The sequence below is a fragment of the Barbus barbus genome (genome assembly GCF_936440315.1).
Source record: "Barbus barbus genome assembly, chromosome: 22".
NCBI lineage: Eukaryota > Metazoa > Chordata > Actinopteri > Cypriniformes > Cyprinidae > Barbus > Barbus barbus.
The window spans coordinates 25,862,290-25,882,604 of record NC_136750.1 but is presented as its reverse complement, the minus strand read 5'-3'; the positions used below and the strand labels follow the sequence as shown (position 1 = coordinate 25,882,604).

At 38.7% G+C, this 20,315-nt stretch overlaps 2 protein-coding genes across 2 annotated transcripts; one reads left to right on the top strand and one right to left on the bottom strand.

Annotated features, from left to right (window-relative positions):
- Window positions 1-556: 556 nt before the first annotated feature.
- LOC306888696 (proline-rich transmembrane protein 4-like) lies at window positions 557-6,754 on the bottom strand (the record flags this gene model as incomplete). The annotated part of the gene is made up of 3 exons (XM_079447113.1): window positions 557-2,463; window positions 4,300-4,443; window positions 6,055-6,754. The coding sequence occupies 3 exons, from the start codon at window positions 6,752-6,754 to the stop codon at window positions 557-559; spliced, it is 2,751 nt and encodes a 916-aa protein (XP_079303239.1).
- Window positions 6,755-10,873: 4,119 nt separating this feature from the next.
- LOC306888207 (transmembrane protein 53-like) lies at window positions 10,874-18,893 on the top strand. Its single transcript, XM_079446400.1, has 3 exons — window positions 10,874-11,373; window positions 13,929-14,419; window positions 17,066-18,893. The coding sequence occupies exons 2-3, from the start codon at window positions 13,942-13,944 to the stop codon at window positions 17,425-17,427; spliced, it is 840 nt and encodes a 279-aa protein (XP_079302526.1). The 5' UTR covers window positions 10,874-11,373; window positions 13,929-13,941; the 3' UTR covers window positions 17,428-18,893.
- The last annotated feature ends 1,422 nt before the right edge of the window (window positions 18,894-20,315 follow it).

Genomic DNA, 20,315 nt, shown 5'->3' with positions numbered 1-20,315 from the left:
TTGCCAAATGAGTGTTTAGATGGTCTGTGCTGTAAGAGCAAAACCAAACGAAATATCATCATAAAACATGTTCATAAGTGCTAGCTTTATTGCTGAAAGGCATCCTGTACAGTAGTTTATTTTTTAAAGTCCTTTGATCAAACCAAGCATTTTCAACAAGATTTGTCAAATTTGAGAAGTGGATTTCGGAGGATTTCTCTTCATTGATAGAGAACATCAGTCACTCTGCTTCTAAAATAAAACATTTCTTTCCATTCAAGCAGAATGCATCAACAGCAAATTCTTCTCCGCATGTCTGTCAAGAAAATTTCTGTAAATTGGAGTTAGGGTTGAAGTTACTTAAAGGTGTTATAGGTCAGGGCTGGGCAACTTCGGTCCTGGAGAGGCCACTCTCCTGCAAGAAAATTTCTAGTAATCCTGAAGACTTAGAGTAGCTTGTTCTGGTCTGTTTGATTTGGGGTGATCTAAACTATGCAGGAAAGTGGACCTCGAGGTCAGGCCGTAGTTCAGAACCCCTGCTCTACAGCAATCTGTAGTTGAATAAAGATTTCTTCCCCTATAGATCAATCGTATCACTACTGATACTGAGTGCATCTATCTGCCTGCAGACATTGATGAATTCAGCCTGAACGGCAAGCTCATCAACATGAGAAGTTGTCTCCACATCCATGCTTCCTGATGTGGAGCCCAAGGTTGTGTAGCGTCTGTGGAGTTGGTGCCCGGACTGAGCGCCCCTATATAGGCTGCTCTGGGACTGTTCTGTTGAGTTTAACCCACTGCAATGGACTGAGACGTGAGCTGGTCTCCCAGAAATAGTGCTCCATTGCCTGGGTCGGCTGGGGACTGTAGCGGGGTCCACATCCCCGCAGGAGGAAGTGCGGTATAGGCTGGGTTCGGTGGAGTTTCCCCGACAGGGTTGTCCGTCTGGGGGTCCACGTGTGCTGAGAGAGAGCCTGGAGGAGCCGAACAGGCTATGCTGGAACAGAGCCTCACTGTTCAAGGCCTCGTCGATGCTTCGTCGCAGGTCGATTGGTGAAGGGGGCCGCAGATCTGCTGTGGAATCGGCATCAAAGCTTGCAAAGGAGGATGCACAGGATACTTTGCTCTTCTTTGTGGCTTGGGTGAGCTGTGTGCAAGACTCGTGTTGAGGGCTGCTGGGATAGTGGAGGTCCAAGCCATCAGATTCGCTGTGCGGAAGTTCCACTAAGGTGTAGAGCGGCACACTTTCGCTTTCCCGCCGTGCTATTCCCTCACACAATCCCAGCTTCTCTGCGGGCCGTAATGACCAGCCACACCGACTCGAGACGATGGTGGGTTTGGCCAGTGTTGTGCCTTCTGTGGGTGGCTTTTTGAAGAGCCAGCTGCAGCCTCCTGGTTTGGAAAGGGGCACTCCACAACAGAGAAGGGGGTGAGTGATTACAAGAGCGAGGGTGAGACATACTCCTGTTTCACAGACTCGGCAGCTGAGCTGAAAGCCCCACCAGGGCCAGGGCATCAGGCCAGTCATGACTCCACCAGTCAGCCCTCCTGCACTGAGCATAGCATAAAGTCGTAGACTGCCACATGCTAGCAGAAACAGGGCAGAGAACACCCCTGTCCTGGCCGCCCTTTCCCACATCCGTGCTTCTGTGAATGGACACCTGCTAGCATGGCACGATGGCCGCTCGGGAGAGCTCTCGCTTAGCCGGTAAATGTGCTTGACATCAGCACGAGCACAGCAGTAAAGAAGCAGGTACGTGAATGACAAGAGAGAGGACATCAGCACGAATGCTGCAGGTGGTAATAGAGGCACAACTTGCAGTGTGGGAAAGAGTTGTAGTATTGCCATGGATGCCATTACTATAGCTATGTGGAGCAGCACTAGAGCAGCCAACAAGCAGGTGCTGCGCTGCAGGGTGTTCTGGGAAAGTAGCTGGGTACAAGAGCGAGCAGTTAGCAGTAGAAGCAGCAGACCAAATGATGCTGTAAAACAGGGATAGGCAGCTTCATGCAGCAGTCGTGCCCAGGCTACGGGTAGGCGCTCTTTTTGGCCGTATGGATCGTAGAGGAGCCACAGAGCTCTGCTGGAACCTGTTAGTAGTTGGAGAAGGTGGAGGAGGCTGAAGTGGGCACAGCCGGAGGGCCAGCGCAACGGCAAACACATCAGGCTGAGCACAGATAGCACAGCAATGAGCGAGAACACACAGCCGAGCCCGTATACCTGCAACTCCCATGCCAGGCCCCATGTCGCCATTGCAGCATTCCAATCAGTCAGTAGAGGGACCAAAAGAGGCGGGGTGAGGGCTTCAAGGGGTGGGGTTATTACACGAGGGGGTGTGGTTTCATACACAGGAGGTGGAGTGGACAGAGTGTTGTTAGTTGAAGCATGATTCCTTAAGGAGTCAGTCGACTGACAGGTCCCAGTGCCAACCAGGCTGCAATCAGGACGTGTGGAAGATTTGCGCCAGTCATCACCTAGAGATGCTGAAATACAATAGATAGCTTAGTTTAAGATGCATTGTTATACATACACTCTCAGGAAAAAAGGTACAAATGCTGTCACTAGGGTGCGGTACCTCAATGAACACTTAGGTACACCTTTGTACCTGTTTACAGTATTTAGTACCTTAAGTGTACATATTAGTACCTACAATGTACAGTATATATAAGTATGCATAAAATATAACAGTCATTTTGTTAACAAAATATTTCACATAAACATTAAACAATGTTGTATAGATGAACATTGGAACATTTACTATTGGAACTTACTGTATTTTCAAAATTAAGGTTTATAACATTGATCATACCAGTGACAAGAAACCACAGCACAAATTATGAAACAAATATTTTCAATTATTTGTTATTAATTACTTATTTAGTTAAGAATTTTAGCACAATTGTTAGACTTTGCACTAAAAACCCAGGAAAACAATATACATTTTCCTTTTTTTTTTACAAAATTGCTTTAAAGAACAAAACAATCCTGAGTGAACAATTTCATATTATTAACTTTTAGTTATAGCATGCTGCCTTTCAAATGGCATAAGATATTGTAATGCAGCTCCAAAGATTTAGTCTGTTTATGCACTCATGAGGTTATATTCACAAAACACTAAGCTAATATTCTCCACAAGCAGCTTATGAAGTTTTTTTATGCATATGAAGTTACACTTGATACAACACAATAATTTAAATGGCTGAGAAAACACATAAACCACACACTGATGTTTAACAAATAATCTAAAACAAGACTTAAGTAGATAGCTGTGCCTTGCTCCAGTATGTAAGCCAGGATCATGAATCTCAGCATTAATATAAGAAGATACACCATCAGCCGAAAATATGTAAAACAATGACTGTGTTAATTTTGCTATTGAGAGATGTGGAACTAGGCTGTTGTAAATGGGTCACACACTTCAGCTCTGACACACATTCACATACGGCACAGATAAGAGGGCATTGACCCTGTTGCCGTTCTCATGAGAGTGACTATTTAAAAACTAGTAACTGACACACTTTCATGACATTACATCACTTAAATACCTGTGCGTGGAAGTGAGGAGAAGGGGCTCTGTGTAGCAAGCTTGTGTTTCTGAATACAGCCTAATTTTTACCAATACCCCGCTCTAATTGTGGATCAAAAGGCACTTTATTGCTTATTGTATAGGTCAGAGAATCTGGCTTGAGTTTTCCCTCTTTAGATTGAATGATTGACCTTTGTGCATAGGAAGAGATTTCAGTACCACCACCCTTAATATGTCTTTGGGTGGTCAAAAATGACAGGTTTACTTTGTCCACAAGGGCAACAAAAGAGGGGGAAATGTGTTAATGAAGCGATGCAAAGTATAATACAAATCTCATTAGCTGCACTTTCTAAACCCATTTAGCATTAATCTTCATAGCTCACCAGTTTCTGACAGTTTTATCTTTATTTCTGAGACAGAAAATGTATTAAAACCAGTTATTGTAAATTTATTACCGTCTTTAAAGTATTCTGTATCAAATAAATGTAGCCTTTGTGAGCACAAGAGATTCAAAAACATTTTGATTCCCTAAAAAGGATTGGCTCACAATAGTAATTTGCATGTGAACACTACAATACTTAGATGTGTTTGTTTTTGCATGAGGCCAAAATGACAAAACCAGTTATATGCAAGACCCTGAGTTCAACTATTGCAAACATTTTTTTTTTGTAATCTCTCAGATGCATATCTATTTAGAAGCATTGTGAAGAACTGGAAAGCTCTTGCACTCTGCTCCCCAACAGTATAAGATCATGTTTTAGAATAGAGGTCATGACAATGAATGCTTCAGTACCTTCTTCAGGATAGGTTTCAGTGACCTTGATCACAGTGGTGGTCGATTGGCCATTTTGTTCCTTTTTCACTTGGTCAACACCCTTGCGCTCCTCTCTTTCAGGGTCAGGATTTGTCATATTGAGAGTCTGCTCTGTCAGACTATCTGAGAGAGAGAAAATAGGATTGTAAACATGTTCTCAAGCAAGCAGAACTGAGAGCTAATGCTAGCTCAAGGAGAAACCATATCATTTAATTTAAACCTGTTTTTGTTCTTGTTTTATACCCATAATCCTCAGCCAAACTTTAATTCCAAAAGATTCATACAAAAGAAGCTGTAAATTGCATTAAGTTTCACAATGAGTCGCTAGGGGCCTTGTATCCCACTTACATCAGCAGTGATGAACAGCTTGTTCGCTGCTGGAATACTGATGTTTTCACTGCAGCTTGAGGAACAACAAGCAGAGTAAGCTAAGAGCGCAATGAGGATGCACTATACTGACGCAGGCATTAAGTGGAAGCTATTATGCCAAAATAGCATTACCAATAGATGCAGTAAAAGTGCAATGATACCAATATCACTTTATTACAAAATTCTGATGTGTACATTTACACATTTTATTCAGTTTAAAATATCATCAGTGTTTCAAATATCATATTATATTGTACATGAGTATTTGAATAAATGAATGAGTATATTTTCTGATTGTATTAAAAGCAATGTAGTAAAAAAAAACATTGTAGGCTACTGATAAATAATGACAAGAAGTTCTTTTCTGCTGAGTTGTCCTTGGAGTCTGCATGCAAAACATACAATGTGGCAATGTAATTCAACACAAATGACCCTGAGCCAAATGATAAGAGAATCAGAAACACACAGTGCAACCAGAGTAATCGGATTCACAAACAAATTACTGCTATGAGCCGATTCTTTTTAGTGAATCAAAAACATACAGTGCACTTGTGGTCCAATTCATGCACAAATGACTCTTATGGATCGATTCTTTTTCGGGTGAATCAAAAACATACAGTGCAACCAGAGTAATCAGATTCACAAACAAATTACTCTTCTGAGCCGATTCTTTTTAGTGAATCAAAAACATAGTGCACTTATAGTCAGATTCATGCACAAATTACTCTATTGGATTTATGTTTTTTAGAGAATCAAAAACATACAGTGTATCCAGAGTAATCAGATTCACAAAAAATTACCCTTCTGAGATTATTTTTTTAGTGAATCAAAAGCATACAGCGCTATGAGTAGTCCGATTCATGAACAAATGACTCTTATGAGCCAAATATTTTTAGTGAATCAAAAAATATAATGCACTTGTAGTCTGATTCATGCACAAGTGACTCTTATGAGCCTATTCTTTTTAGTGAATCAAAAACATACAGCACGAACAGTCATATGCACAAACAAATGACTCTTGTTAGCCAAGTTACTGGTTTGAATCAGTCTGATAGATCCTTCACTGAACAGAATCCATCAGAATGGTTACAACAACTGACTCACTATGATTATTTGTATTATTATTTATGACTATTTTCAGTGATGTCTGTATTAAACTGACACATCACCTTTATCAGTTAAGAATGGTTATGCTCGGTCATGAGCACCAGAACAACATGAACCATCATGATCCAACATGGAAATAAGTTTTTTTTTGTTGTTGTTGTTTTTTTGTGCAAAGATTTGCATGTGTTACATACATAGATATACATTCACACACTATCAGGTTCAGAGTTGGCTCTGATGTATCATTAATTTGATTACCTGTATGAGCATCTGTCAAATCCTTTGTTTCCTCAGATGGCTGCATATTGTCTGTCAGCCCTCTTGGCAAAGTGCTACCATCTAAGGTTCCTCTGGCATATGGTGTCTGAGTAGCACCAGAGGACTTCCACAGTGTCTGGTAGGTGCTAAATGCAGTTTCAGCAAGAGTCTGAGGTGTATATGTCTCTGTATTCCAAGCACTAGGTTTCTTGGATTTGGAACTCCAGGCCTGAGAAGGAAAAGGCTGTAGTGTTGCCAGTGAAGATGATTTAAAAGATTGTTCCATATTGCTTTGCTTACTAAAATTTGGCCAATCAGATGCCTCTGTTTGAGGTCCCTCTTCATCGTTCTGGATATCTGAAGGTGATTCAACCTTAGTGGAAATTAAAGTTTTGGTCCATGGTGTTCTTGAGGCTGGAAGTCTTGACAAGCCATGATCCTCCATTGTGACATAGGGGTTTTGATCAACTGAAGGGTCCACCTCGAGGTCTCTGCTAGTCACCTCTGAATACAATACATCGGTTGGACTTGTCATGTCCATTTCTGTTGATTGAGACGTCCACGATGAGCTGGTAGCTGGCTCTGGGTTCGTGCTGGCCCAAAAGTGGGCTCTTTCGTTTCTATTTAAAGATACAGCACACAGACTACCACACAGTGAGAAACTGAAGACCAGCAGTAGAGCTCCACTGTGAGGGGTCATGCTGACACTCCTCTGAAGATGTTACTCCTCACAATATCACCAAGTTGTCTCCATTTGACTCTCACATTCTGCACTGGGGGGGCACAGATAAGTGAGATAAGTAAGCAAAGATAAGTATATGCATATGTAAATCTATACTTCATGTACAAATATAATATTTATATATTATAAATCTATATTTTTTTGCAATATAACATTAAGGGTTAATTGTTTACAGTAATCGTTTGCTATCACTTTAGGTTGGTGGTGATATGTTAATATATTCAAAAACAATTCTTAAAAAACTTATTATTAACCTTAATATCCAATAAATCTGATAATACTGAAATTAGGGGATCATATATAACTGATAATGTACTGATATATCATGAATCTCTAATGTCAAATATATGTATCTTTACATGGAATTGGACATACTTGGTTCTCCAACAGTGGCACTAAAAGTTGAGTGTTGAGTGGCATATTACAGCCAGAGTTCTGAATTTACATCAGTCTTATTCGATCACCTCGAGTCATGTGACCTAATTCAGAAAAAATGTACCTCACAGAACCGGACAGCCACCAAACCAAATCACGAGCCACCAGTGCATACTTTTACACAAACAAATGCTATATATTTTGCATAATTAACATGGATCAGTCCTTATTAATAACATAATTGCAGATATGTTGTGACTGTAGCAGTTTGCAATTCCATTAGACTGCTTAGATTTATGTCAAATGATCTGACAGCTGCTGCAGTGCAAGCTCTGCTTCTTAACTCACAATAATAACCTTTTCTTTTCTCGCCTTATTGCATTTCTCAACACTCTTCCGAAGTGGATGCAGCATTTATCATTTATATTTCAGCAATAGAGTGGGGGATGCTGGTCTACATTACCAACCAGTGCAGCACTTTTAATGCATCTTCTCTTCAGCATCCAGTGACACATTTTCACAGAGAAGCATCTGAACTCACATACACATACATGCACAGACACAAAGTTTGATTGTGCCAGAAGAGATGTGCTCACCCCGGGACGCATGGATGAAGAGTCTAAAATAGGAGTAATCCTTCTGCCTCACGTCCTGCAGTGGAAAAGATTTGATTCTGTCTGTGCCTGCGCACGCGTGTTTGTTTTAGTGTGCTCTCTCTCTCCCTAACACACACACTTACCCATCTCTGCTTTTCGCAGGGACACACACACACACACACACACGCTGCCTGACACACCCCCTTTTAGTACCCCATCTCCATTCTCTCTCTCTTCAGGTGTCTAATCCCTCTCTTCTGACTCGGTTAAGCTGTGCCTCTAGTTTCCAGAGCTGGATTAGCCAGGTTAGGTGTTTGACTTCCTTTCTCTTACATCATTGAGTATCAGAGGCAGGGCATCTACTGCAATGCTCCTAAAAATGGGGAAAAAAATACGTTTACAGTAAAGATCTAAATAGAAGAGGATGAGCCTCTCGTCCCAATTCAGTTTAGAAAATCAATATACAATATTGAACGTAATTTTCTGAATGAGTCAGAGATCAATATGCAACAATAAATCACAGCACTAAAGACCACAAGAGTGACTGCTGCTCTGTTTTCCCCTACGGCGGATTGAGATAAAGCATTCTAAACATACAATAAAATCTAAAAAATATGAATTATCATAAATCTATTATTCTTTTCTAAATAAAAAATAAAATAGACTGGTTTGAAATGGACAAGGGAAAAGACCCTTCAAGTAGGGTTATTTTAAAGATAAGCAGCATAGCTAAAATTTGTGATTTTTTTGATTCAGCAAGGATGCATTGAATTGATCAAAAGTGTAGTGAAGACATATATAATTTACAAAAGATTTCTATTTCTAATAAATGCTGTTTTTTTTTAAACTTCATAATCATCAAGTTCAAGTTCAAGATTATTTGTATAGCGCTTTTTAAGATACAAATCGTTGCAAAGCAGCTCTACAGGAAATTAAGTTTCCACAATATATTTATATATTACAGAACCTTAATATATTTAACTTATGGCAACATTTGGTCATTCTGTATGTTGTCTTAGTGTTGGCATCCTCTGAGGGGTTGGCATCATCTCTTCTCAGGTGTTTGGTCATCTCAGATCATTTAAGGGCTGGATCCAGACTGAAGCTTCTGTAATTCTGTAATCAAAGAACCCTGAAAAAACAATGCATCATTGTTTCCACAAAAATATTAAGCAGCAACATGTTTTCAACACTGATCATTATAATAAATGTTTAATGAGCACCAAAGTTGCTGATAATTCAGCTTTGCCATCACAGGAATAAATTACATTTTTAGAAATATTCAAGTAGAAAACAATTATTTTAAACTGTAATAATATGTCACAATATTATTGATTTTTCTGATTTTTGATCCAATTAAATGCCACCTTATTATGCATAAGAAACCTATTTCAAAAACATTTAAAAAGCCCATATATATATATATATATATATATATATATAGAGAGAGAGAGACATTTTGTGCCTTTATGAATTATGGTGTTGCATTTTGTTTTAGCTGATCCCATTGGCATGTAAATCTAAGTGGGTAAATGAGTGAGTGGCAATAGCTGAGCAAACACTCTACTTCCATATTCAGAGCATATAAACACTCAATACATATTTAAAGCCATTCCCCTTCAGTGAATCCAGGATGGATGGTCCGCTGGGACGCACCAGTGTGTGTGGTCAGACAGAATGAGCAGGATGTAGATCAATCCTTATTAAAACACACCCCGAGAGAACACAAACTGGGGCAGGCCCATAAAAAGCTAGTTTTGAGAGGACTAGTTAGGGCTCAGAGAATATAAACAGATTATAATATTTGGTAAAACTGTTAATCGCTGTATGCCATATTCATCAGAGAAGTTGAGACTGATGACTAATAAATTCATCCCATGGGAATACAAAGGGATGTTTTAATTTGTTTTCACAGATTGACATGCACTTTGAATGCATTGCACATTACATTCTCTTATAGTGTGTATACAGGAAGGCACCAAATGAGCTGGAAATAAAGGGGGGTTTGGTTAGAACAATGACCCAGATGAGCTTAACAAACATATGACATCAGTGTGGTCCGCAGCCAGATCCCCCCAGGCTAGGGCTGCTTTTACGGCCCCACCAATCATCTGCATCACTGCTGCTGAGAAGGGGGCTTGTTGGGTCGGCAAACAAGACAGCAGCAATAATTCACAGCACACATTATGCAGAAACAGTTCATATACATGGCTATGAAGCAGAAAGAATGATGGGACAAAACCTGTCATTTTAAAGGAGAAACAGGTTTTTAATGCAAACAAATTGAAGTCAAGATCAGTTTAAGACCTAACACCAAAATACAGACCATATAACAATAAATAAATATTAGTTAATTATATTTGCACATTGCCAATACAAAAGTAAGCTTTGACCATTATTTACTTTTCATATAAAAAGGAAATGCAAACACAAGCCACAAGTTTGGAATATGTAAGGTGTAGGCCTACTGTTATTTTTTTTTCTTTAAAGAAATTAATATTCAATTTTTATATATAAAAACTTCATGTTTTTTTACTGGGTTTGTTTCATCAGATAATCCTAAAATCAATAAAAATTCAAAATGAACACACACACACACACACACACACACACACACACACACATTAAGCAGCACAAGTGTTTTCACAACCATTTTTTTCTTTACTATTAATCCTTTATATTTTATGCACATCTGCTGTCACTTCCAGTAGGGTGTTGGTCGTGTAGAATAATGATTATTTAACTCCTGTAGTTCATTTCTAATTGATGGATTTGATGGAAATGTTTTGGGCACATTACCTACTGAAGGGATGTCACTCATTCAGCTTGCAGGAAGTCATTGAATAGGCACTGGTCACAATATTCTTAAATATTCTACATTATAGAAAATATGCAAACATATAGATTTAATGTGTTAGATTTTTTTATTGTAAAATTTTATTACAGTCTTTTACGTGATGACGAGTCGGTTCATTATAGAGGACCGTTCGAAAGAACCGGTTCAGGGAAATGAATCAGACTTCACTAATATCGTAAAGTTTCAACTAGGTTTTTAACCCTTCACAGCTGCTTGCTTAGAAAAGCATTATTCATCACGCCACCTGCTGGTGGTAAAGAGCATTTACACTCACAGAGTCCAGAGTTTTCACTACTATCACACAGTATTACTTACTACTACACAAAGAGTAAGGTGCACTAGTTTTATAGGCTATATGTATTTGTGTTCATTTATCCGACTTGTTAATTTTTTGCTTCCAAAGTGTCACGCGCTGAGCTGCTCGTGCACGCCGGTGTTACGGTTTAACTGGTTTCCGTGTTATCTGGTGACCAACTTCCTTATTTATATAATTTAGTTTGTTGTATTTTTGTCCAGTACACAAAGACAAATTCTTTGTGCATATGTAAACCCATTGTATCTGACAATAAATGGGATTGTGATTGTGAAATAACTTGTGGACCATTGATTGAAAGAGTTTGGAAATGTAAACATTGTGGCTAAGAGGTTGGCAGCCTGCCAGTGTAAGAATGTGTTTTCTGCTGCGGTCGTCCATCACAGATCACACCTGCATCAGCCTCAGCTCAGCTAGCGAGTCCTGTCAGCAGCAGGTAAGAGCTCTTATCCGTGTTTTTGGGGTATTTTAAAAAAGCGTACACCTAGGCTGACCAGTCTGAGACAGTTTATGTAAGGTTTTATCCGTTAGTTTGGCGTTGCTAACATAACAGCTAGTCGTGTCCTAAACTACGACAGGCTGCTAAATATAATAACTGAATGCATCAGGATGAAGTGTAGCTTATCTTCCAAATGTTTTCCTTAGCTTGTGTTTTTACATTAAACGTTTGAATGAATGAATGAATGATGCATTTATATAGCGCTTTCTTGTGTATTGCTGTACACCCAAAGCGCTAGGGGGGGTCTCTCCTCAACCACCACCACTGGTTTAATAATTAAGTAATTGTGTTAGCATATTTGAATGAGCATGATTTTCTGCGGCATCAAACACAATTATAATCATTCAGACAGCAGTGGATGATCAGGCATGATGGTCGAGGTTTATTTTGAGACAGGTTTTAGTTTTGGATCAAAACATGAGTGGGATCATCGACATGTTGTCACTGACCTTGGAGCACTTGCATAGTTCACATAGACTGGATTCATGCGTGGAATAAAACAGGCGAGATCTGCTGATCTTTGGACCATAACCTTGTCAAAACTTTGCGACCTTCTGCCCAATTTGAGTTTCTTTATCATTTTCGAGGATGTGTTAAGAGTGACAAAGAGATATATGAAACATAGTCAGGGTTTTAGTCAGGGTTCATCCACACACACAGTAAAAAGTACCCTCCCCACGTGATCTGCGAACCCAATACTGACCATTACTAAAATAAATGCAAAGAAACGTGATTTTTAATCATATTTATTCATGAAAGAAAAAAAAAATTGAATATGAAAATGAATAAAATTAGCAGCTGGCTAATAAATTGCTTTGTGGCTGGTTTCACCTCACTCAAGTCTAAATGATTGTAACCACGCTTTGTCATATAAATAACCTGAAATAAGGCTAAATATTTTATTAGTTAAATCTTGTTCTTTTATTGAAAATGTGTTTTATGTTCAGAAGATAAATGTCCTTTTTTTTTAACCCCTTAACTGTCACCGTCCAGTATACGGGACGTTTACTTCAATATATTACCATTAAATCCTAATCTAATCATGACAAACAATATATCATCGGAAAGGTCCAAGACTCCTAAATAGATATTTTACCACTGTTTGTTATTAAAAATTATGTAGGAGCAGTAATAGATTAATTTATGACAAGAGTGCACCTCAAAACATATACACCATAACAGGAGCTCTGACCTTTGACACAAAAATTCTATTAGTTTCCTTTTTTTCCTATCACGTTTTAGTAATCATCATATATTATATATCATTTGAAAGCTTAAAATCTCAAAATTCATCCTGTGAAAACCGTTTTGAAATCGGATATTGCATCACCATAGAAATGGTACTTTAAAATCTTTTAGCGGGCTCCTCCCCCTCAGTGGGAGGTGTCATATTCCAAATATATTATGGTCTTATAGAATCAGAACTTTTTATAATCTTGACAAAATACATATATTTGGAAAGGTCTGAGTCTCAAGATTCCATATTTGGTGGTTATTTTGTGATAGGAGTAAGAGTGAGAGAGAAATTGATACATTTGTGACAGAAAAGTGCATAAAAAAACTTCAATGGGGTTTGAATGGCACCCGGTGGCTGTTTGTGGTATAACGCCTAAACAAAATTTCCAAGCCCTGGAAATACAAGGCATTAAAATGCAAGCACTGTTAATGGCAAGGCATCTTTTTTTCGATTTGTGGAATTCAGCATGCTTTATGTTTCAAAAACTATTGTCATTATTCTGCTTCCATACACATTCCTCTGTATTTGTCCATCCTCCTTTTTGAGGCACTAAAGTATCTGGTCCACTGACTTCCACTCAAGCAGGATATAGCCGCTGGACTTCTTGGTGAAGTGACCTTCGAATGGTCTTGCTTAAATCAGAGCATAATGGTTACTTGAAGGGGTTCGTAGCTACTTATTTTGTTATTTTACTTATTCAGGACTTCTAGTTTGGTTGTTAGAAACGCTAATAGGTTTTAAGTCTTCTGTAATGTTATCTATAATTGCATATGATATATATATATGTATATATATAATTATATTTAATTCAGTCAGACTGCTATCACTTCTAGTCAGAGGCTTTGGTTAAATATTAGGCTATTTTACATGCAGTGTTACATTTTAACTTCAAGTTTAGAAAATATTTAGCATTTCATAAATTGTAGATTGCTTTCTCCCAGGGGAGAAGGTTTCTTCACCACGGTGTATCAGATACGGTATGAACACATCCGAAATGGGCAGTGTCTGAGCATCAGTGCTGAGAAGCACACTCTTTTAATCGATTCAGACCTTAACTAAAACAGCTGCAAGAATTAAGGCAATACAGCATGTCATTCATCCAGAGGATTAGATATTTCTTTAAAAGGCAGATTTCTAGAGTTCATATGGCATTGAGAGGATTTCTTTGGCACCGACCAACACTTGAGTAAGTTGGAATCCACTGTGCCTTTTATAAAAATAAACTGTTGTTCTTTCCACTCTGTCCTTTCTTTAGTTCACCTGCTATCATGCTTTCCAGAGCGGCCACCATGGCAGGGGTCACTGCTCACAAGATCAGTAAACACATCACCTTCCTCGCCAATGATGTCGCTGGGACTCCCATGGCAAGTGTTTCACCTGCTCAGCCTAAACCAATACTGCTGATGCTGCCATGGCTGGGCTCTAAACCGCAGACCATTGCCAAATACTGTGAGATTTACTTTCGCACGGGCTTTGATGTGCTCGTAGTGGAAAGTGTGGTGAGCCAGTTCTTGTGGCCCCGCTGGGGGTTGGAGTATGGTGGCCATGTGCTGGAATTATTAGAGAGCGAGCGCTTCTCACAGCGCCCCCTACTGGTCCATGCTTTTTCCATAGGTGGATATACATTCGCTCAGGTGCTTGTTCATATGGCCAAAGACACCCAGCGTTACCAAGGCCTGACCAACAGAATTAGAGGGCACATCTATGACAGCCTTGTCATGGGATCGCTGGAGCATATGGCCAACGGTAAGTACATAGATTGCAGTGTAAAGTGTTTATTTATTTATACAGTGCCCTCAACTAATATTGGCACCCTTGGTAAATATGTGCAAAGGCGGCTGTGAAAATAAATCTGCATTGTTTATCCTTTTTAACTTTCATTAAAAAAACTCAGAAAATTCCAACCTATCATTGAAGTAAAACAATTGAAAGTGTACCATTATTACATTCCACGCCATGTTTCTCTCATGTGTAAAGGACCTAATAGTTTGGTCAGTTTTTTCCAGCGTAAAAACATTCATTTAATTTTATTTAATGAATGAAAATTAAACAAATCGTATTTTTTGGAAAATAAAGGGGATTTAATATTACATTGAAGACATATTGTATGATTTTGACGGGTTGCTGTGAATACCTTTACATTTCTGTGTGTATATGATACGTTTGTGTGTGTGTGTGACCATGTAAAGTAGAGACAGAAATGACATGCTGTCGTGTAAATAAGATAAATAAGACTATTTAGTTTGTTTAATAAAAGAACAAGGTATAGACCTGTTCTATAGGAAAGGCAACATTAAATGACTTCTTTTGTGATCTGGCGCTATAGAGAAAATAAAATTAAATAAAATTAACTTGACATTCAAGGGGGGTGGGGGGTGCCCCTAAAATAATGGTAGTGGAATCACTGATGCTAAATTTGTTTCCTTCCTCTCTCTTTTTTGTAATTTAATGTCTGTGTGGAGTGTGAGCTAATCACATAACAAATGCTTAACACATACTGGAAAATTAAAGTTGGCACTACAGCCAAACAAGGAGTCATAGACTATATAAATCAATCAGCTTATGCTTGTGCTAAAAGTCTGTCTACACTTGACGCGAAAAAGCGACAGTTGCAGATCATTTGAACTTGTGTCAGTACAGTTCGTCATAAAAAGAACGAGGCATCAGTTTACTGATGGGGATCATGTCGCATCCAGTGTAGTCTCATGCCCATGGAACATTGTCTAAACGTCTGATGCATATGGCACACTTTTCTGGAAACACTTCAGGAATTTTTTTTTTTTATTGCAAATCAAAAATATTACAATACTTGAAAAATAATAAGTGGGATACGAACAACATCACATGGAGATATAAGGGCAACATAAATCAGCATGATATGAAAAATAAAAAAAATTACAGATACCTTACAGCAGATTCAAGAATGTTAAATGTTTTAGAAGCCTTTGAATTCAAAGGTTTGGACACATTCTTAAAAGAAGTAAAAAGAGATTTTACATCAGATGAAAACATTCTAAAATTAGGTTTACAATGAGTGGTTCTGGGTAAATTTCCCCTTCATAAAGCCAGAAGACAACGCAATAATAAAGTATGTTCAAGATTGCTGTCTTTAGAGTGAAAATCTGACAGGAAGATGATAGCTTCTGTAATTTCGATCGTTTTGTTACAACAGAAAGAAATTTACACGGTAACTTCTGACCAAAAAGATTTAGAGAATGGGCAATGACAAAACAGATGTTGAATAGATTCTTCATCGGTATTACAAAACGAACACAATGAAGCTATATTCTCAAAAAAACTACTTAAGAATAAATTACAAGGGTAGTATCTGTGAACAATTTTAAAATGGATTTCTTTAATTTTACTTGGAATAAAAAATCTGTGAGGAGAGGTCCATAAATTATTCAAATCATAATCAGTCCGGATAACAGATCCTCCATTTAGATTGTGCTTTAGAGGGGCGTCCTGGAGTTGAAGATAGGGCATTTCTGATAAAGACGTTATTGCATTTTTTATTTAATACATAAACTCCATTAAATGCAAGTGTAGGAAAATGGTTGTTTACACAGCCATAACATAAATGTGCTTTAAACAAAGTTTTTAAACTGACAGGGATACTTTGAGAGTTGAAATTTGAGAGTTTAGTAGGTAATTTACTACACTTAAAGTTACAGGACAATAAACATTTAAGGCCACCACAACAATTGAAGATTAGGTTAGGGATCCAAAACCAGGGTAACTCATCATTAGATAAACAATTCTTAGTCCAGTTCATTTTGAAAGTCTGGTTAATGGTTTTAAAATCTAATGCGTTAAGACCACCCTCCTTATAATTCCTAGTTATAGATTTCCTTTGAACACATTCTGTCTTATTTTTCCAAATAAAGCGGAATAGCAGAGAGTTCATAGATTCGATAGTTTTTTGATCAACATAAAGGGAAAAAGCAGGATAAACTAAGTGTGATTTGCCCTCAGCTTTAGTCAGCAGGACTCTCCCATAAATAGTCAAGTCTCTCTGCAGCCAGCAACTTAACATTTTTTTAATATTATCTAGTCTTGGCTGAAAATTGTGATGGAGATGGTCAGGATCAGATCTGCAGATATCAACCCCTAGATATTTAACATGAGATTTAACTTTAATACCATCAACAGAATTTGAATTGTTAATTAGGTTAGTCGACGTGAGTAAAATTAAGTCGATGATTTTTAAAATTTGAATAGTCGAATAAAATGGACGAATCGCGACAGCCCTAATCTTTACACAGCTTGAGTAATCAAACTACATAAGGCCTAATACAACCTTCAGATTTCAGAGATAGAAATTTGTTCTGATGAATTTAAGTCGCTGAAATCTCTTGCTTAATTAGTTTGGTTTTGTTGTTTGTTTTCCAGGCCTGGGTAAAACTATATTCCCCCGGATGGAAGGTCTTGTGAAGTCGGCTAGCCTTCTGTACTTCCGTGTCTTCAAACACCAGACGGTTGACCATTTTAACTCATCGATCAGTGTTTTCTGGAACACTCCTGTGATGGCGCCTGCTCTTTTCTTCTTCTCTGAGAACGATGCACTGTGCGATTACAAGAGCTTGGAGAAGATGGTGGAGTTCTGGAGGAGTCGCGGCCAAACTGTCGAGAGCAAGAAGTGGAAGGAGTCTGTTCATGCAGGTCATCTGCGCACACACCCTCAGGATTATCTGTCCACGCTGGAGTACTTTGTGCAGTCTCTCAACATGGTGCCTCTGAAGGCCAAAATGTGAATTTTGAAGGTCGTCACCCGTCTCGTTAGACATCCAAGTTGCCCGAAGTGCCTGATTTTTGACATTCTTATGCTCTTTGTTCAAGTGATACTTAGGTGTTGCAAAATCTCACTGTTTCTCAAACTTCTTCAGTCTGTTCAAATATTTATGTGGCTAAATGTAATCCTTTTGAGCCAAAAATTCATACCCAGTCCAGAAAAAGAATTTGAGCTCTTTTTGAAGACTGTAGCCCTGGCATGTGGGGGACGTGTAATACTTTATACAATCTTTTGATATGTGACCAGTTAGGTTTATTGCACTACAATCTGAAGCTCCTGTACTTTGTCCAACGTTTGTTCAGACCTCAAAATCTTGACACACAAATCTGTATCATTATTTTGTTATGCTAAACCGTAAGCACTCGAATAACACTTAACAGGTTTTTTCAACCTTTTGTTAATAGTGAATTATAGTTTATGACAATTTAACATCTATAGTATGTTCATTTGAATATACTGTCCTCTGATCATTTATCAGTTACCTCAAAAGGAAACAATTGTTTTTAAATCTACAGAAAGTACTTAAATTTATCAATGACAAAATCTGAAGTAAATTAAAAACGTAATATAATTAAATATAATACAATGTTTGACACAATCCTGGTAAACCTATGCAATGTTGTTTTTCTAGCAATGACAGTTAAAGTAAAGGTGGTTTGTTCAGGTATCTGCACACAATATGGCAAATACAAGTAAAGTGGGACACTTAGGTTTTTGTATTACATGTTTTTATATTTTTATTCTGTGTAGTGTTATGGAAATATTTAGCTTATGCCAACTTGCATATTTTAAAACAACGTTTATATCAAAGTGTCCTGCTTTACAGTACATCAATGCAATAATGAAGTTTTTTACTTTTTTGTTGCTTCATCTTGTAAAAGTCAAATAAATATTTCAGATTGTTAATGTGTTTTCTGTTTCAAGTTCAAGTTGAGCTTTATTGTCATTCCGCTACATGTGGGGACATACAGTGGAACGAAATGTCGTGTCTCGCAGGACCACGGTGCTACATAAATACAGACATACAACAATGATGTAAAAAAACACTATAAACTACTAACCTACTGACAGATTTAACTATAAGTATACTATATATAAGTATTTATCAAACTTAAAAAATACAAACTATACGAATGCTTCACATAAATATTACCCTATACAAACTAAAAAATACAAACTATACGAATGCTTCACAAATACTGTACATGTGCAAAGAGAGACATTTGAGTCAGCAGCTGGTTGGGGAACAGTGCAGGATGATTTGTAGTGCATGAGCATGTAAACATACATATATTGCTGAGTCTTTTGTGGGATTGTGCACACGCAGCAGTGTGTGTAAGTGTCCATAGTGCACTTAGAGGAGAGTGTGTTACTACAGGTGGTTTGTACAGGCCCACTCACCTGTGTGTAGCACACTTCGAATTGCACAAAAAATAAAAAATAAAAATAAAAGTTCCATACAGTTTTTCTTTGGTGTGGTAAGGTTTGGGGTGGGGGGTGGTCCATTTTTCAGGAGGTAGGGGTTTGCATGGGGTTTCAGAGGGGGGCGGGGTGATTTGAGTTCAGGGCTCTCACAGCCTGGGGGAAAAAGCTGTTGAGCAGTCTGGCGGAGCGGGCTCTGATGCTCCGGTACCGTCTTCCTGATGGTAGGAGCTGGAAGAGACTGTGGGAGGGATGGGTGGAGTCCTTCATGATGCTGTTGGTTTTGCTGGAGCATCGTGTAAGGAAAATGTCCAGGATGGAGGGGAGAGGGGCACCGATGATCTTTGCAGCTGTGTTCACTGTCCGCTGGAGGGTCTTGCGGTCAGCAGCACTGCAGTTCCCATACCAGACAGTGATGCAGCTGGTCAGCACACTCTCAATGGTGCCCCTGTAGAATGTGGTGAGGATGGGTGGAGGGAGACTTGCTCTTTTCAGCCGGCGGAGAAAGTGTAGGCGCTGTTGTGCCTTTTTGGAGAGTGACATGGTGTTGGTGGTCCAGGTGAGATCCTCTGTGATGTGCACCCCCAGGAATTTAGTGCTGCTGACTCTCTCCACAGTCGAGCTGTCGATGGTCAGTGGGGGGTGGTCAACGGAGTTTCTCCTGAAGTCCATCACAACCTCCTTTGTCTTCTCCACATTGAGGGACAGATTGTTAGTGCCACACCATTCAGCCAGCTGTGCCACTTCCTCTCTGTAGTGCGTTTCATCGTTGTTGCTGATGAGACCTACCACTGTTGTGTCATCAGCAAACTTGATGATGTGGTTGGAGCTGAACTTGGCAGTGCAGTCGTGGGTCAGCAGTGTAAAGAGCAGCGGGCTAAGCACACAGCCTTGTGGGGCACCTGTGCTCAGTGTTGTAGTGCTCGAGGTGTTGTTGCCGACACGGCTGTTTAGACTAGAAGTCTAGCAAAAGGGTTGTGCAAGATGAAACTAGAGACATAATTTGTCAGAATTATATTAATAATTAAAAAACTGTTATCTTGCGCAATGATTATTACTAATTAAAAAGTGGAACGTAATTCATTTTCATGAAACGGTTTTAAAGATTATCATCTAGTAATCACAAATGAATGCGATTAGTTCTCTCTACCAGCGCTGAGAAAAGTAACAGGTCCCACATGACAACCTTGTTCAGCAAAGGTATTGAAAGTAATTTTAACCTGAATAATAACACTGAGAATATTTATAGACATTTAATCGAAGAGAGAGAGGGGAGAAAACAAAAACAAACCAAAATATAAAAATTATAATTTAGACCAATTTTACCTGGGCAGCTAAGCCCCGCCCACTTCATTAGATTGGATGTGATATGAATTGAATTCCTCGATGTTAGATTAGATCAGGGTTCCTCAAATCTTTTCCTGGAGG

What these genes read in the sequence shown, in the direction of transcription:
- LOC306888207 (XM_079446400.1), top strand. Translation starts at nt 13,942, where the DNA reads ATGCTTTCCAGAGCGGCCACCATGGCAGGGGTCACTGCTCACAAGATC. An exon ending in GCTGGAGCATATGGCCAACG is followed by an intron (nt 14,420 to 17,065) that starts GTAAGTACATAG and finishes TTTGTTTTCCAG; the next exon opens with GCCTGGGTAAAACTATATTC.